General features: G+C 43.3%; 1 protein-coding gene across 8 annotated transcripts in view; it reads left to right on the plus strand.

Annotated features, from left to right (window-relative positions):
* Positions 1 to 18,351, plus strand: part of MTMR3 (myotubularin related protein 3) — a 74,272-nt gene that overhangs the window by 16,487 nt on the left and 39,434 nt on the right. For all 8 annotated transcript variants that reach the window (XM_042886183.1, XM_042886181.1, XM_042886179.1 and 5 more), the window contains 4 exons: positions 10,849 to 10,926; positions 15,752 to 15,829; positions 16,215 to 16,304; positions 17,537 to 17,653. In XM_042886183.1, the coding sequence (XP_042742117.1) occupies positions 15,827 to 15,829; positions 16,215 to 16,304; positions 17,537 to 17,653 (210 nt within the window). In that variant the 5' untranslated portion in view covers positions 10,849 to 10,926; positions 15,752 to 15,826. The remainder of the gene's footprint in view (positions 1 to 10,848; positions 10,927 to 15,751; positions 15,830 to 16,214; positions 16,305 to 17,536; positions 17,654 to 18,351) is intronic.

Below are 18,351 nucleotides of genomic sequence, written 5' to 3' on the forward strand. Positions count from 1 at the left end.
GAATATAATCAGGTTAAGCAGTGCTGATAGGAGTACTCAAATGCCTGTTCAATCTTTCTTGCTCTGAATGCACTGGCTTCAGTAGTTTGTCCACACAGGTGATCTGTGAGGAGAGGCTGCAGTTGTTGTGATGTCTGTAATCCAGAACTGCTAGGCAGCCCAACAGCCTTTCATTGTCTGCTATTTGTAGAAGCATTGGATGAGGGAGTAGCAGTTTCATCTAGGATGGGCAGCAGGGTGGTGGTGTAATGGGTGGGATGATGGCTGCCTGCCTGAAGATGTGGCTGTGTCCTTGCCCTGCTTTGGATCGTGGTGCTGGATAGTGAGTTACTGGGAGCTCTTAGAGCTGCCTGGCGTTGTTTAGCTGACCAGGCTGCTCACTTCTGCAGCACAGACCCTCACCTGGAGGGAGCTGTATTTGCTGGATATAAAACAAAATAGTGTATAAGCTTTGAGTATTTGAGGAACCAGAACCAGACCAAAACAAGGTCTTTTTGGTGCCTTGAACTCTTCCTGTGCTTTGTTTTCAGCCTTTTTAGATATGTTAATACTGGTTAACTGTGAGGGCCAGTGTGAGAATGTGAGGCTCGTGGCACTCATCATGTTCTAAGCGCCTGAAGAGATGCTATGAAATGAGCTGTGTAGGAGTGACTGATTTTTATTTGTAGTGCCTCATTGGTTAGTAAAATGAATATAATAAAGATCTGTGTTCAGAGGATGTCCTCCCTGTAAGAGCAGGAGGGAGTGTATGGGGAAGAGGAGATGGAGAAGGGAGCCGAGCATCATTCATAAAGCTGAGCTGATGCTTTGCAGGTGGTGATTGTGGAAACACGAACACAGTCCTTGACTGTGCTTTTCGTATAAAGGCATCTTAAAATGGAGTTATAGCAAGCTGATTCTCACTGTGTATGAGTGGTGAAATATCTGCCATGTCATTAGTGTTAGAATACTTCAGTTGGAAGGGGTGTACAGAGAATAAATTCAACTGCTTGATAACCTCAGGGCTAACCAAAACTTAAACGTGGTAATGAGAGCATTGTCCAAATGCCTCTTGAACCCTGACAAGCACAGGACACCAGCCACCTTGCTAGGAAACCTCCCGGCACTGAGCACTCTCACAGTCAATAAGTCTCTCCCAGAGCACAGTCTGATCCTCCCCGGGCAGCTCTGTGCCATTTTCACATGTCCTGCCGTGGGCAGTAGGAGCACAGCCTGCTGCCTCTGGTTCCCCTCCTGAGGACACAGCAGGGAGCAATGAGATTGCCTTGTGTCCTAGCAGGACAGCCCAGATGCCCTCAGCCCCTCCTCTCAGAATGTGCCTCCCAGCACTGTTACCAGCATTGCTGCCTCCTTTGGATGCTTTCAAGGGCCTTAACATCCTTGTTGTGTTGTGGAGACCAGAGGTGCACACGATACTCAAGATAAGGCTGCACCAATATTAAATATAATGCGGGTGTCAACTGGGAGTGAGAGAATTGAAGCGTGGATCTGTTTTGTCTTTATTGTGCGACTGCCTGTATCAGCCTTAACTCCTAGACCAGAAAATCTGCCAGCAAAGCACGCCTTGCTTGTAGAATTTGATTTCACATCTAGATTGATGTATTTTACCAACTATGTGATGTGTCAAAATGCTCTTGGTGAAAGCAAGATAGGCTTGAGTATTCTCAACCATGTTCTGCTCTGCTTTTTTTCCTATCTCTGCTCAGTGGGAAGGCTTCTCTTACCTGATTTTCCTCACTTAATTTTCTTAAGGGTCCAACCTCAGTGGAACAGGTGGACTGGAAGGAATCTATGGAGATGATCAGCCCTGTCTGTCCAAGGTCTGAGCCACTTGATCTAAGTGGAGCTGTGTCCAAGTGATGGCCAGATGTGCCATTGCCCTTTCAGCTTGAAAGAGGCAGAATTAACTGTGTTTTTGTAACTAAACGTTGCATCTTTTTCCTGGGACTACAAACAGCACAGACGTCAGGTGTTGTCTGAGCCCCTCAGAAGGAATGCTTCCTTTGAGGTTTTCCTGAACCTGATGCTTCACTGCACACAGCTTTTATTTGTAATTTTGGGAAGAAGGAAACTTGTCATTGTTTGGTTTGCGCTTGGACGAAGTTGACAGCTGATAAGGCCTTAAGGAGATCCTCAATTACTTTAGGAAATTGAGTTTCTCAGTATTTTGTTTGTATGTTGCCTGCTTGTGTGTGACACGAAATGAGTTGTTGGCTGATGGCAGTGTTTTGCTATTTTCATTGGGAACAGAGCAGTAAACTGCATCTCCACACCCAAGTACTAAACTCCTCATTTCTTTATCTACTCTTCTGTTTTACTTGTTAATCTACATTAATACAACTTGAGTGTTTTATCCTCATAAATTTAAAACTGACGTGTGTCCTTTCAGAAGGTACAAATGCTTCCTTGCTTTTATACGGTCAGTTACCAGAGAGTACTTCGAATTCGAAAACAAAAACCTTTGCTGCATTTAGTGAATGGGATTGAAGGTTGTGTCTGTTTGGTAGACAAGACCAAGGCAAGAGTTCAGGTGTTATACATGTATAAGTTGAACTATATTCATGCTTATACAAGCTTATGGACTAACATGCACATATTCTTGCATGTCTTTGTGAAATACAACTTGAAGGCAATGTGTTAAATGTGTTTGATGTGTTACAGTGAAGATGGTTATGAGTCTTTGTTTCCTTATAAGAAGGTTAAGTCTTGCTGGCTGAGAGATTCAGGTGCAAAACAAAGTGTGTAAACTGAAGATTCCTGCTTACTGATGTCTTGTGTAAAATCTGGGATTAAAATATTTAAAATGCAAACTGTCTCACCTGCTGCATCAATAACTGTTGGACTTCTGTAATGCTTTGGAAAGATGGGGATGCACTGTTTAGGCTGAAGAGCCCAAGCTTCTTGTTTTCTTCAATTAATGGTTTCTTTTAATTACAGCCAAGCTTTTCTCATTTAAATAGGTTTACTTGGAGTCATGTTAGGAAGGAGTGAATGTTCTTTTAAGGATAAAACACTTAAAAATGCCTTGTTATTGTTAGTGTTCTTCCTTTTCAGTAGATCTACCAGGAAGAACGAGTTTCTGTAGGGAAAACAAGTGAGAAGGCAGCATTTGTTTGCCATGGATGCATCCATACTGAGCTGAGTTCTGGGGGAAGTGTGTTCTGGATATTGCCTTCAGAGCTCCTTGGGCAATAAGGGCTGTGCATACCAATAGGAGCATTCCTGTAACAGCAGTAGGAGTGCTGCTGCGTGTTAAGTGCTGTAGGAGTGTCTGTATACTGGCACATCACCTGTGGCACCAGTCTGCCCTGCCTCTTTTAGAGGGCATTTTTAGAGGGCCCTTGGTGAAATATCTGGTACTTGAGTTGTACTTTTGCAGCTAAAAACTTAATCAGCAGTATGGAACTGGGCGCTGATCTGAGCGGGCAGATCGGAGAGCCTGGCTTGAGTCTTTGTTTTGTGGATAAACCCATCTGTATTGGTTGATGTCACTGTGGAAATGCTACTTCCAAAGGGGCAGCAACGCCTGAGCTTTGATCAAATGAGGCAAATATCTGTAACTTCTGAAGGCAACGTGAGCATTTAGGTCACTGGGCTTTTAACTTCACACGTGGAGCGGGGAGAGCGAGTGTCTGCTGGTGGACATGGACGTGTCAGACCACATTCTGTGGTAGAACTTCAGCTCTGATTGAAGCACAGTTTTGGTACATCTGTGCCTTATGTCCTTTGTTGGCTCTCTGAAATGCCTGGATGTGTTTGGCTTCATGCTGTTTATCTTTTTAGAGTAAGCATGTTTTGTTAATCCAAGTAAATTTTCCTTGGCTCTGAACATCCCTGCAAGTACGGTGTGCGCTAAGCTCGCAGACCTGCTGGTCTACGGAAGCTGTGATATGAAGAAAAGATTTCTAGGGTGTCATGATGGAACCCAGCCTCCCTGGCTGAGCATAGCTGCACAAAGGGTAACTATTTTTTGTTCTGGCATGTCCCAGATCTGAGCATACTGCCTCCATTCAGTAGCTGGAAGTTACTGGAACTGGAGGGAGGAAAGCAAATCTGTTCTAAAATGCTGCTGTTGTGCATTTGGAGGTATAAGTTTTGGTCTGACAGAATTACCCAGACCTCTGAGTGTCACACTCAAATAGTAGGCCCTGTGTGTAACCAACCTTGGAAGCTGGCTGCAGGAATTGAAGCACGTTAAAACTTGCTTCCAATCTGTATCTGGAGAGATGCAGGATGAGTTGTTGTGCCTCATGCCTCCCTGCTGAGAAGTACAAATGCTCATTAAGTCCTTGGTATTTGATTAGTCTTAGGCAAAGGTACAGCTTTGGCTGTCCAGAGCTCCTTGCTGTATCTCAATACAGGTTTGCCTACGTGTCCTTTTCCAGCATGTGCTTGTAGTACCCTTTTGAAGGCTGACTCCCTCTGCTTTTCATTTCATCTGAGTCCTGTATCCTGGCCTTCAGCACAACTTGCGAAGGAGCAGCACTGTTTAGCCAGATATACTTCCTGCATCTGGCAGTAACTGGCTTTCCATGAGTGGAAAAAGATGGAATAAACTGTTGTAACACTTGGAGGATGCTAAGGCTGTTTAATGATAAGAGGTGTTTACTCTTTCTTGTGGCTCTAGTGAACTGAACCAACTGACCAAAGAAAGGACGCTGAGTAGGGTTTCTAGAGTCAGCGTGCTGGTAGATGAGCCAAACCAGTTTGTTTGTCCCTTGTGATCTAAATATAGGGAACCTCCTTAATTAGGGAAGGCATCTGAGCTCCGTGCAACTCGTAGTACACACAGGGAGATGAAGCTCTTCCCTCAGTGCCCAGCTAAAGGGCAGCGCTGGTGCAAGGCTTCCCTCCCTCTGCACGGAGCTCTGCTGTTAACAGAACGTGACAATGAAAGTTCAGAGAAGCTGAAACTGAAAATGGATTGCTGCAGTGAGGTGTTCTGACCTGCAAGGGGTTAGCAGCTCAAATGTAAGGAGAAGAGAAACCTGTTCTGGTAAATCACGCCTGCCTTCACACTCAGACTTGCTGTCGGGTCAGTGGCTGCCGGGAAGGTTCTTACACTCACTCAAGCTGCTCATGTTTGCTTTCTCAACTTTTTCTGGCCTTATGTGCCAGCATACGTGGTTTTATCTCTTCATAACTTGGCTTTTTCTGTACTGTTTCCACATTAAGGGACTGGTTGAAGAGTGAATCCTGTGGATGTTACCCAAACAAGTCTTTGGACCCCGTTGTAGAGAACAGCTGCCTGTGGTCCTAGAAAAGCTAACCTGATCTTTGAATAACACCTGAAGCGGGAATTTAGGTGGTCAGCTCGTACAAAGGGCTGTCTCTTTAAAGTTGGCTGTCTACTTAGGTCAGCTCTTCAAACGGCATTACTCGGTTCTGTTTCCTTACCAGGCTTGTTTTGCAGATCCAAAGAATTACTTGAACTCATGCTTTTTCTTATATTAATGAACTTCCAGGTCTTACACTGCAGGCAAACAGTACTAATGCTGTGGTCAAACATGCCTGCCCTTCCCAGGCTGGCTGGGAGAGCCCAGCTGTGCATTTGGAGCTCAGTGCTGCTGTCAGCAGTGTCACTGAGGTGTGTGACACCCAAAGGCAGCTTCAGCTCGTGCTGGGCAGGCAGGCTGTGTGCTTTAGAGCTCTGATGGACGTGGAGTCTCCCGACTGTATTGGAACCGTAAACTGCACAACTTAAGAATGTACTTCATGCTTAGAGCAATATGTAAATAGCAGCTTAAGAGATGAGTTAAAGCACTTGTTCTGTGAAGGAAATGTCACTTCTGCAGGAATTGAAGTGATTCTTCAGTTGCCTTAGAGCCTGCAAGTAGTTAATGTCACGTAGTCAGAGTGGGCTGTGCTTTGAACCAGCGTCTGGTCTGGCCTCATAAACCAATGTAGAGCAGTGGTGCTTCTGCTTGTGGTGCAAAGAGCCAGCTGGTGGTTCTTTGGACCACATTGTTGTGTCTTATGGACTCCGTTCTGGACTGCTTTTGGAGAAAGTTGCAAGGCATAAGAAACGTCCGTTAGTGAAGGTAAGGAAGGGAGCGCTTTGGGGAGGCCTGTGGGAGCAGTACCCCTTCTGATGGCCCATCATGTTTCAGGGAACTTGACTTAGTTTTTTCTTTAAAAAAGACAGTCTCTTCCCATTGGAAGATTATCATTATTTTCCAGAGAGTTAATGTGTAGGCCACTTGAAATTATCGGCTTCCACACTTGTGCGAAGTAGTGCTGTGGAAGTCATCAAACGCTGCACCTCTCAAATGGCCTTTTCTCCCTCCGTAGTAGCAAAGGTGTGTAGTATCTTACCCAAAGGCTCTTCCAGACAGAGCAGGCTATCTGGGCAACTTGGGAATTAGTGGATTAAGACTCAAGTCTGTCACTGAATCGTTCGAGGTGCAGTAAAACAGAGGCCTGTGGTCATAGGTGCTGATGGCAGAGGAGCCTCCTGGTGGCCTGCCAGCTCCTGGCTGCACCCCTGGGAACTGAGCTTCCTGTTACAGACACCTTGTGATAACTTCAACCCACTTAATGCTTTTAGGAATAAATGTTTATTCGTTGCTGGTGTTTGGTATTTAAATAAAGTTGTCTTATGACAAAAGCACGGAGTGGTCTTTTCTTAAAGAGGTTCTGAAAGCTTTGTGCCAGAAGTGTGGTGGAAGCGAGGTTAGTGTGTGTATATACAAACCAATAGCTGTAATTCTGTGTAGAATGTCCTGAAAGGAGTTCAGTGGGACGAGATCTAATGAGTGCCATGAGACTCCAAAGGAGTCTTCAGTTCAAATTGGGTTGATTCATCCAGCTTCCACAATTCTCTTTTTGCATTCTTTCTCAATCTCTAGTGTTGCATTGACTCAGGGAAAGGCAGTGTGTGAGGATGCCTGGGAGGTGTTGTGTAATGCTGCTCCTGGAGCTGTAGCTTCCTCTGTCATCATTTGGGTGACAGAAGGGGCTAAATGAAAGAAAAGCACTGTGAGATGAGAGAGGGAAGAAAGATGAACGGGTGTTCTGAAAGGGTGAGTAGAACCTCTGGGGCTTAGAATAACAACCTCCCTGTTGTACTTGTTTGCTACTGTTGTTTTAGAAAGGAATTAAAAAGGGAGAGAGAATTGACTCATGTCAAAAGGACACGGAGGATGTTAGTGGAAAAATGAGGGAGTGTGAGGAACAAACTATTCCCCTTGTGCTGTTCTGCCATTGCCTGTGGAAACTCCTGCTGGCTGGTCTCAGCCTTGCTCACTTGCTGTTCTCAGTTCCATCACTTGCAGTGTAGCTACTATTCATATAATAACCAAGAAGTTACAGCACTTAAGTGAAGAGATTACTATATAACACTATTTCCTCCCAGCATAGATGGCATTCTTGTAGCTTAGAACTTCCACAAATCTAGCCCAGTTTCCCCAGTTCAGGCCCTGTGTCGGGATTGTGCATCTTGTGAGCTTCCAGATTCAGATCCATCCTTGTGGATCTCTCCACAGTGCAGACTGGTCTGTGCAGCAGTTCCATCCTTCTGGGTAGGTGTTACCTGTGTGCTGTGCAAGCAGAATAAGGAATACAAAGCCACAGGACTACGTCTTGGTTTCAGGCATGCTGCAGTGTTTTAGCCTACTGCATTGCTTTGAGATCCATGAAGAATGATGACACAACTTGCTATTCACAAACACTTTTTCCTAATAGTCTCCTAATTGTTAGAATATACTGTAGCTCCATCTAAGAATAAACAGCAGTGGAATTTTTACATCGATCATGGAGAAACTGACTTCTAAAGCCAGGTCAGTTTTTTCTTTATTAGCACTAGTGATTAAGTAGTCAGACTCTGCAGTTCCTGTATTGTGTTCATTCTAGGTCATCTTCCATCACATTTAACTGCTTTTCAAGCTGGAAATTGTTATTTAAGCTGGAGAAGTTAAGGAAGACACATGGTTTGGAAGTTCAGCGTTCCTCGTCCTCCATCTGTGTGTTGTAAAGAGCTCTGTGAGGAAGGCAGGAGCCCTGTGCTCCCTGGCCTCAGGAGCAGCTGTGTGCAGAGTTACAGTCCTGGTGCTCTCAGCTCCTCTGTGGTCTCTTGGCCTCAATATGAGTGCATCTCCCCAGAGGCAGGTGGCTGAGAATGTGCTAAGGAACAGGAGCAAAGTACTGCTAGGAACAGGGTTAAGGAAGGAGGGGGGGGGGAAAGCTAATTTGTACTGGGAAGCATATGTAAGGGAAGAGAGTAAGAGCAGCCTATAGACAAAATGCAGGCTGAAGCTAAGCAGAAAATGAACAAAAGCAACAACCTGTTGGGTGTGTGGTGTGGTGCAAGAGGAAATGGAGGCAGTGGGGAGCTAGGTTTGGTGGGAACGGAGTGCAGAACGTTAAACAGAAATGGAGAACTTCTACCAGAAGCCACACTTGCATAATATTATGGTTGTGACATTGCACAGCCAAAGCAGAACTGCAGTGCTTCAGCAGAGGGGTGGGAGGTGGGGGATACCTGCAGAATTGTCATTGCACTGGATGCCTGAGGTCATACCTTGTTTTGTTCCTGCTGGGTGCATCCTTTCTGTGAAGAAACCAAAGTGACAGCTGTCCTATCTTAATAAACATTGTTTGAAAGTTAAGGGTTTTTTTTTTCCACAACTATTGTCACTATTTTGTTTAAATAAATGTAAAGAACCACCCTGTCATGGACTTGGGGTATTATTTCCATTGGAGGTCATGTAGTCGTACACCCAGCTCAGAGCAGGGCCAGCTGTGGAGCTGAGTCAGGTTGCCCAAGGGTCAGTGAGTTGGGAATGTCTCCAAGGGTGGGAGTTTGAGAGTTTTGTTGCACTGCTCAGAATGTTTTATCTTTTATTATGTCACTTGTTTCTCACTATTGTTGTGTGGTTGCTGTTTCATCCACCTCCTCTGCTTCTGTGTAGAACCGTCCAAGAGGAAAAGAAAAAAGAGCTGTGTGAATGTGCACGTCTCCCATTTTGTTTACATAATGGCCAAGATCCTGAAACAACCAACAGAGCAGGATCCTGTGAGGATGGTTTCCAGTGAAAGCTCAGGTGTTGCAGTTCAGGTCGCCTTAAGCACCAGAGCCAGATAGCAGAATTGCTTCTTTCCAACTTCACTGACTCTAGTTTTCAGTGTGCTCATCCTTACGTAGCCCCATCAGTGTTTAACGAACCCCAACAAATGAGCCAGCTGTGAGCACGCGTGGCAGTCTAAGAAGGATGACGTGACACCTCTCCCTTGCTGGACACATCAGGCTCTGTAGGACTTACTGAAGGAAGTGGCTGTGTTCCCTTTTCCATCTTGGAGGCTTTGCTTTCTGTTGTGCATTGGCCATGCGGAGGAAGGGGTGAGGACATGCTGCCCTTTATGTGGGGTAGCAAACTTAGATTTGCTTGGTGTTAATTAAGCAGGTACAGCCCAGTGCCTGGGGCTGCTCCTCCCTGCAGTGTTCTGGAGGTGGTGGTAACCTCATAGTAATGTTTCTGCTTACAGCCCCTCTTTTTCCCTTTGCGTTTTGGCTGCAGTTGACTTAGGAAGTGATAACATTCGAGGTCCTTATCTGTGCCTTGCAGGAGGAATGCTAGTGAGCATGTCACTGCCTTCTGAATGCTGGCACAAATGAGGTGGAATTATTAACACTTACATTGGAACGGTTTCTCCTGTTTCTAAGCTTCTCTACAAAACTCTTGAGACCAAGTGGTTTCTTGCAAACCTCATTAAATTCAATAAAAAGTGTGTTGCATATTTTGTGCATTTTTTTCTCGGCCCTAAAGCATACAAAATACATCCACATCCTGCTGCTCTAAATGTCTTGCCTATTTAAAACCATGGACGTGGCCAGAAAAGTCTCTCTGAAGAGACATTCATGAGTTGCATGGTTTGCCTCCATAGGTTTTTTTGTTTAAGGAACTAGTTAAGTGTTGCCAACAAAGGTGACTTTGTACAGCCAAGCAGTTGTAGAGTTGAGCTTGCTGTAGGACCAGCCTGATAGCTGAAAGTAAGACAGCTTCCTTTTTGCTTCCTGAGCCATGGTTAATTAGCAGGCCACAAAGCTGCTGGAATTGCAGTTTAGGTTGCTGGTTGTGAGCTGCAGGAGTTGGCACCTTTTGCAGGCAGCCAAGCAATGCTTTTAGAGATTATCACATAAAATTATTGTTCCTGATGAGCTGTAGCTTTTCATAGCTGGTTCACACAGGGGAGCGGTCTTTCATTGCTTTGGTTGCTCACATGCATTAGGATTCGGTTGGTCTTTGTCTGGAGCTTTGATTTTAGGGTCAGGATATGTTTGTGTAGAGCTCTGCATCCCGTGTGACTCTCGCTGTCGAGTGGTTGTTTGGATGAGGTGGAAGAGCTCTGAATCCCTGCTGAAGTGACTGTGTATGATTGAAGCACATCCAGTGTTTAATAGCCTTTTGGACAAATGTACATTTGCCAGTTAATGCTTAAATTTATTTTATTTCTTTAGAGGTAGTAATTGTTCTTGCAGCAAGTGTGGAATGTTGTGAATTGTGGGGCTGCTTGTAATGAGTGCTGGTGCACGAGCATTGCTGGTCACCTTGGTGTTTCTGTAGCTTTGCCCACAAGTACCTGGGCAGTAACCACAGTATGGAGGGAGGTCTTTGGGGTGAAGGGACACTGACTTCAGTGTAAAATTAAATCGCTTTTAATAATCTGTACTGAAAGGATTGGATCTCTTACAAAAGAGCTCCTTAGTAACTCACGTTTCCATGTAACTCATTTGTGGTGATGGTTTGCTACCAGTGTAGCTGCTAAGTTTCTTGTCTAAGCTGCTGGCAGTTTAAGATTGCTGTTCCAACTGAAGGTTTCTGTGTTAAAGTAGCATCTTTTTATTTGCAGTTGCCAATGTGAAGTATTGGAAGAGTAACGTCTGAAACTGTCTGGGGCAAAGAGGACTCTTTTAGCATCTCTCCTTTGGTAAGCTGATCCCATTGTTCTGGTAAGACAAGCTACCTGTTGGCTGTGACTGATTATTCTGAGTGAAAACATTTTCTAAGATGCTAGATGAGCATATGCGTCCTTTGCTGAGTGGGTATTTGCAGTGTGCAATTAAAAGAAATAATAACTCCTCTAGTTCTGCTGGATGTCTTCAACTATGATTCTTTGTCTGCCTCTCCTTTGCTGAGTTACTGGTTACTGCACCAGTAAATACTTCACAAAGCTGCTCAGTGACTTGTGTGCAGTGCCAAGGCAGAGGTGAAGTCCTGCTGTCAGGCATTGAAATGTGGGAAGCAAGCATTTGCCCTTATCTCAGATAATTTTCTTCCTCCTCCTGTGGAAAGGAAGGAGTGTTTCCACTTTGTAAACAGAGGCATCTTTTGCCAAAACCAGGTCACATTCTTGAATATTTCGCCCTCCAATTTTCTAATGCTTCTTTGTCAAAACCTTTGCATTTTCTGTCTGGAGCTTTAGGAGGACAGCAGTGATGCAGAGTAAATAGCTCTGGTTTGGGACTGAGGGTCAACTCTGTTTTGTTTACAGGAAAAGAGATGGAATTCAGTGTCTGGAAGGTGACATCTAGGGAAGAAAGTTACTTGTTTTGTACTATTTTTTTTCTGATTTTCCTTGCTATAATATGTTAGTCAAACTATATTTAAATGCATGTTGATGTAAATGATCTTTCTTTATTTCATCTTTTTGTTTCGAATTGCTGGCAAACACGTGATTATTGCCAGTGCTAATTATGCATATAATTTAGACCTGAGGCACGTCTTAATCAGAGGTAATGAAGATGTTCCCATTCTGGGTGGATAATCAGAGGTTGCAGCCTTTACCAATCATTTGTCCTTTCAAGAGGAACACGAGGGTGGAGGATTAAGCAGAGCGACCCCTGTTTGCTGTGATGGGGCTCTCCAGTTCTGCACTGCTTACATGGAGAACATCATCAACTGTTTGGGCTGCGAGCTTTAAGTTGTTGTGTCTGACAGTAAAAGCAAATCTCACTACACTGTTTATAAGGTAATACTTGTATGTGATCCTGTATGGAATTGGAAGCCTGAATCCAAGGGTGCCTTTGAGGAAATTGTTTTTGTGGTTAGTTAGACATTTCCATTTCATTTTTGGGAATGTCTCCCTTTTGCTCAGTGCTGTGATCATGAGATCAAGAAGTACTGGCATGGTGTTATTGCATTTAGAATGTTCAGTTTCCATCCAATCAATGAAATCCATTCTCATAAGGCAGTACTCCCTGCTGGTTTTGTCAGCAGTTTTTATAACTGCAGCACTCTGGTTGCTGAAGCTTTGCACCAACACCTCTCAGCAGTGTGAATGTGCAGCCTGTGTTCAACTTACAAACAGCTTTGTAAGTCCTTGTGCCATTTATCTTGGCAGCATCACAGTTTATTTCTGATAATCCTGATTAAAGCTGAAACCAACATTTTTTTTCCGTGCTGCTTTCCCAAAATTCACCTCAAAAGGTCTGATTCTGCATGCATGTGAAACCACCATAGCATGAATAGAAGCTGTTTTGCAGCTGAGTGCAGTAATTAGAACAAGAAGCTTGTTCTGTTGTAATTTGAATAGTCCCTGCCTGTTCGTGATGGACTTCAGGGTCACAGCTGGATGAGGGAGTTCTTTCTCTAAGCTGCCCTGAACGCTTACATGGTTGTACAGTTAGCTTCTAAAATAATTGTATCTAATCAAATGGAAGTGTCAAAGAACAGCTTTGTTTACATCAGGGTGTCTAGTATGCTGAACCTTTTCATCAGTGATACTCAGCATACTTTAAATTTGTTATCAAGTTCACCTTTTAATTAGACTCCTATTCCTTTGCTAATTGTACTGGCGGGAATTTCCCGAATTCCTATTTTATTATGGTCAGAAGGCTTTATTGATGGTGCTTAAAGCTTTCTTGTAGTTACACCTCCGCTGTCTGGATGGATCCATCTGGAGATGCGGGTTTTTAATGACTTCACCAATGGCTGCTGTTCTGGAGGAGTCTTCATTGCTCTTCCATCAGGCTGTAGAGCTGAGTGTGTAAGCTTATTATTTTAAGGGTGAGGAGATATGTTTAAATCTTAGCTCTAAACCCATCTTCTACATCATTAGTCTGCATTACAGCAAGAGAACGAGCTCTGAAGTTACTGCAATCTTTGCTGTGACTTAGCCACCATCATTTTGTGTCTGATGGAACAGGAGCCCATTTCTGACAGCTCGGAGCTCAAGGGCAGTGCTGCATCACTGAGTGTGAGAGAGCCCAAGGCTCAAAGGTGAAGCCAGCTGTGGCTGAGGAGTGGCTCAGCCCCTCCTTTCGCAGAATCTTCGAGTCACGAGTGGGTGTTTTTTTGGGAGATAAGCTTAGCAAAGCATAACATATGTGAAGAACCACGTCATGTCGGAGCTGAGCACAAACACTTGTTTTGAATACAGGGGGTGGAATTCTGTGCTCTGTATTAGCTGTGAAAAGGTTGGGATTTTTAAGTCCAACACAAACATAGTTTCACAGTGAATAAATCATTTTACTGTATTGTATACAGTATATTTTTTTATTAAGTGTTATCTCTCACTATTTAAACTCCTCATGTATCTTATTTTAGAACATGTTCACTTTTGAAATGTCCCATAACACCACTACTTTATTTCCTCGTACTGTAGAGAACATCCAGGGGGTTTCACTGTCTGCTGCTATGATGCAGGATGGCCTCCCATCAGGACTCCATCAGGTTTTGCTTATTAGTACCTGGAGCAATACAGTATTAACAGAAGTTTTCAAAATGAGAAACTGGAGAGTTCCAGTTTTTTTCCACCTATCTCCAGCAGGTTTGCTTTGAGTTTTTGTTCAGAGATTTACCAAAGTAGAAGTAATGGCTGCAGGAGTGGATACTCCCAGCTCAGCACCGTGCCACAGCCCCGTTCCCAGCTCAGAAACACCTTCTGCAAGCTGTGGAATTCTAAGTGTGGGATTAAGAACCTGTGTGTGAGCCTCTGTGAGTTACTTCTTGGCTACTCTGGGGACATGAAGGCTTTGGGGACACATTTTTCATCCGTTTGAGATTTCTTATTTACGCAGTGGGACGTTCTAATTTCGTGCTATGCACATCTGCTGCTCCTTCTCCCTTTGCTAACGTTGTGCACAGGGTGCAGTTAGCACTTCCTGCAGAGCTGTCATGTTGGTGAGCCCATGGGTGCCAAGTGGTTTTGTGTCAAATGTTTCACTGGTAACTTCAAATATATTTAGAAGTGGGGTGACATGAACTGAGAACAGACTGAACTTGCTGAAACATTGAACTCCTTAATCTTTTATTTGATGTAAACAGCCAAAACTTTGAAATACAGTATTAATTCTTTAAACACACAATGAAACAAACCAGAAAAACACTGATAAAAAGAAGCAGACAGATGGGTTAAGTATAAGATGATACAATGTCTATCAGCCTGGAAGCTAAAGCTTTCTATCCACAGAGTGAATATGGTGAGGGCAGAATACAGTTCCAGCTAATCACACTCTGCTGTTAATATCTATCATCCTGAACATGTAAGGTACCATGAAGAAAGGCCAAAAAAGGTGCAACTTAAATTGCTAATTACTAGCAAGTTAACTGATGAAAGAAATGAAACTATGCAGCTAAAGCTTCCACTGATGTAAGCAGATGAACTGCAATTTTAAAGTTCAAAAATAATTTCAGTGTTTCTTATATGCAGGCCAGACTCGAGAAGCAGATAAGACCCTTGATGCTCCTAGGGATCTAATTGTTTACTGATCCATTGAGCTCTATCAAATTAAGAATGCCTTAATAAGCAGTTCCAAAATGAAAAGAACAACTACCAGGAGTCAGACCTGTCTTCCAATTGCTTCTATATATTTTCAGGAGAGCTGTCTTGTCCCACTGGATTGTATCAAGAAATTCACAGCAGCCTGATGCCTCCCTGCTTCTGAGAATTCAAACAGGCACTTCCTGGCACCTGCCTGCCTTTTAAAAGTCTTCCCACTGGCTTCCAAACTTTTACAGACATGAATTTTGGGTATAATTTGGTGAATTAAAAAGCTTGATAGATTAGAACAGATCTTAAAGTCCAAATAGTAACTGCTGTAGTCACCAAGTTCCTTGTAGGATCGATGGCATTAACTTCAAGGCTGTCTGTTCCTCAGTATTTTCAGGCAGTCTCCATGGTTTAAGAGATGTAGTGGGGAGAGCAAGGCACAAGTACATGGGGAGTTGGAGCTCCTGGAAGGGGATGTGTAAGAAAATGTCTGTTTTTGTGTATCTTTGAATGTAGGAAGTGAGGCATTACTGTAAAATGAGGAATTCTATCTGTCAAAGACATATGAACGGTGATTTGTATGCTGTAACTGAAACAGAATTGCTTAAGGAGAATCTGACAACCTGTATTGGACATCACATGAAATTCTGTGATTCTGTAAACGATCACAGCGATTCCTGCAGTTTTATAACCTGTCTGTTTATGAATCACCATCTGCAAGTGGCTTGGGAGAAAATTCAGGGTGATGTAGACAGAAACACATCGTATTTCAGTGACATCAATCGAGTGCTGTAAGTACTGCTGTTGGGCTGCTACGTTTCCAGCAGCAAACTCAAAGGTGATTTTTTCAGTATGGATGGAAGGAGCCAGACAAGTTTAGAAACAATTTTGTGTCTCAGGAGAGTCAGTTGATATGGATTTCAGCTTTTCCTAATTACTACTTGCTTCTGATTTTCTAATAGCTGAATTCTCAGCTTTACAAATGCATTTGTTTTCATTTGCCAAAGCAAAATTAATTTGTTACACTTCTCTTGTTTTTCAGATTTTAATAAGTGAAGACGAGCCTCAAAGTGTTGTGAGTAAAGACGAGGATTTCTCCTCCTACCCAGGGCCTGTCATGGTAAGCCAAAGTGTTCTATCAAGAGCCTCTATAGGCTGAAACCTAAAAAAGCATTAGGAAATTGATACTTACATGTGGGACTGTTGAATCTGAAGTGTACTGTTAAACTAGCCTAAGCTAATGCTTTTTTCCCCCCTATTACCCATACAAGGCTTTCTTCTTCATGAGTGTTAATCGGGCTGCAGGAAGGAAATCAGTTTCTAATGTATTTAGTTGTCTGTGTGCTCCTCTTTGGAAGTGTGGTAACTTCAGTAAGGTACTGAAATCTGTGTTCTCTAAACAGTCCATTGTCTCTGACCTTTCCTTGGTCATTGATAGCTTGCTGTGTGGTGAGGGGGGCATTAAGTGACAGTGCTGAGGTTAACTGTAAAGCTTTGTTTTTCAGGATGAAGAGACTCAGCACAGCCTTGAATGCATCCAAGCTAATCAGATTTTTCCCAGGAAGCAGCTGATCCGAGAGGATGAGAACCTTCAGGTAATCACCATGCTTCTCCTTGCCAGCTGAGATCACAGTGGCCCTTGTTGAGCCGTGTATTTGTGGAATGTTCTGTGAATCAGCACAGTAATGGGAGCAAATAGCAGTAATGGGAAAAACACTTCCTGTGCAAATGCTCCACATATTGGATGGAACAGAGAGCTTGTGCATTATATTGCAGAAGTTTCCTCAGTACTTGAAAAGCATAGCCACGTACCCATGTTGTGATTTCAAGTGCTTTTTCCTGCACTGAGAATTTAATAATAATCCCTTTTTATCAGTGTTAGGAAATTTTTAATTTATTTCATAGTTGAGAACTGTGTTCCAACCTCTGCCCCAACAAGAACAAAACCTAAGCAAACAAATAGCAAAAGCACCTCACGCTGCTGCTTGGGTTCTCTACCATTGCTTCCTGTTGCGGAGAAGCCAGCAGTCTTATGTAGCACAAAGTAGATTTTTTGTTTGTTTTTTCTGAACTTCAGGTGAAATCAATTTAATTCAGATGATTTAACCATATAGATCTCCTTCTGTTAACTGAAGAGCTAGCGTGTTTCATGGTAATAGAAAATATTTTAACTGCCTTAAGCTGATGTAAAACCAGGTTAGTTTCAAGTTGGGCATTGGCATGCCTTTCACTCAACTCAGCTGAACTGTGCTTAAATCTTATTTTTACTTAAACAACTGTGATTTTTATGTGCAACAAAGTTGCAGGTATAGTTTCTTTCCAACTTATAAAGCAGCAGCATGTCAAGCATTTTCATATTAGCAGTGGAAAATGAGAGTCAAAATTATGATTTGATTGATTGCCTTGCACTGTGTAGCAGTCAAGTTTCCAGTCTGAAATGCTTAGTGGGTGCTGGGGTGGCTGCAGTGTAGAAGGTTATGCATGATTTATGCTTTGCCTAATTTAGGATGGATTTAATAACGAGATGGAAATGTCACTTTCTATTAAGTAAGGAGCAAGAGCATAAATCACAGTGTTGGACTGCTTGCCAATTTTTTCATAAAAATGCAGTCTTTTTACTGACTGAGCGCATACAACTCGGGCAAGCTGTGAGAAATTGGGGCATTGTTTAAAAAAAGGCTGCAGCTCTTTATTTTAATAATAGCTAGACTGGGTTCTCAGAGGTGTTTCATTTTGCATTGTTGTTATTGTGTGTTTGAGTGGATGCTCACAGGAGGGCTGTGTTTTGATAAATGCTTTCTAAAAGACTTCTCCTGCTGTTCTGAAGGTCCCGTTCATTGAACTCCATGGTGAGAGCACAGAGTATGTAGGACGAGCAGAGGATGCCATCATTGCACTTTCTAATTACAGACTTCACATCAAATTCAAGGAGTCTGTTGTGAACGTAAGTGTTATTGTGCTGCTACAGCAATGCAGGTATTTTGAACTCAATCCAAAGAAGAGAATTAGATGAAAATACAGTGATCTTCCCTTTTCTCGTTTGAGGTAATGAATAATCTCCTTATTGTGTTCAAATCATGTTTTTAACACAGTAGAAAGGTGTACTTGGAATTCAGAAGATTACTCAGCACCTCTGAAAGCACGGCTTTGTAATTCACATCTGCTTTCTCTTCCCTGTACGGGTGGCTGTCAGCCATACCTGCTGCCTAAGCTCTGCATGCACTTGGTGGACAAACAAACAGGGTCCTCCAGAGGGCTGTTTGCAGAATCTAAGCCAAGTTCATGGCTTGCTTGGAGTAGCTTCTAAAATTTGATGCCTGAAGTTGAATAGTGTCAATAGTGTCACAGATATGAGAGACTTGTGAATTTTACCTTATTTTCAGATTCCTGTGCATTTCTTAATAGAACTGTACGTCCACTCTTAAGAACTGTTACATATCACAGCATCACAGAATTGTAGGGGTTGGAAGGGACCTCCAGAGATCGAGTCCAACCCCCTGCCAAAGCAGGTTCCCTACAGCAGGTCACACAGGTCGGCATCCAGGCAGGTCTTGAACATCTCCAGAGAAGGAGACTCCACCACCTCCCTGTGCAGCCTGTTCCAGTGCTCCGTCACCTCACTGTACAGAAGTTCCTTCGCAC

Source organism: Lagopus leucura, unplaced genomic scaffold, assembly GCF_019238085.1.
Source record: "Lagopus leucura isolate 7727_CA_CO unplaced genomic scaffold, USGS_WTPT01 Super-Scaffold_100055, whole genome shotgun sequence".
NCBI lineage: Eukaryota > Metazoa > Chordata > Aves > Galliformes > Phasianidae > Lagopus > Lagopus leucura.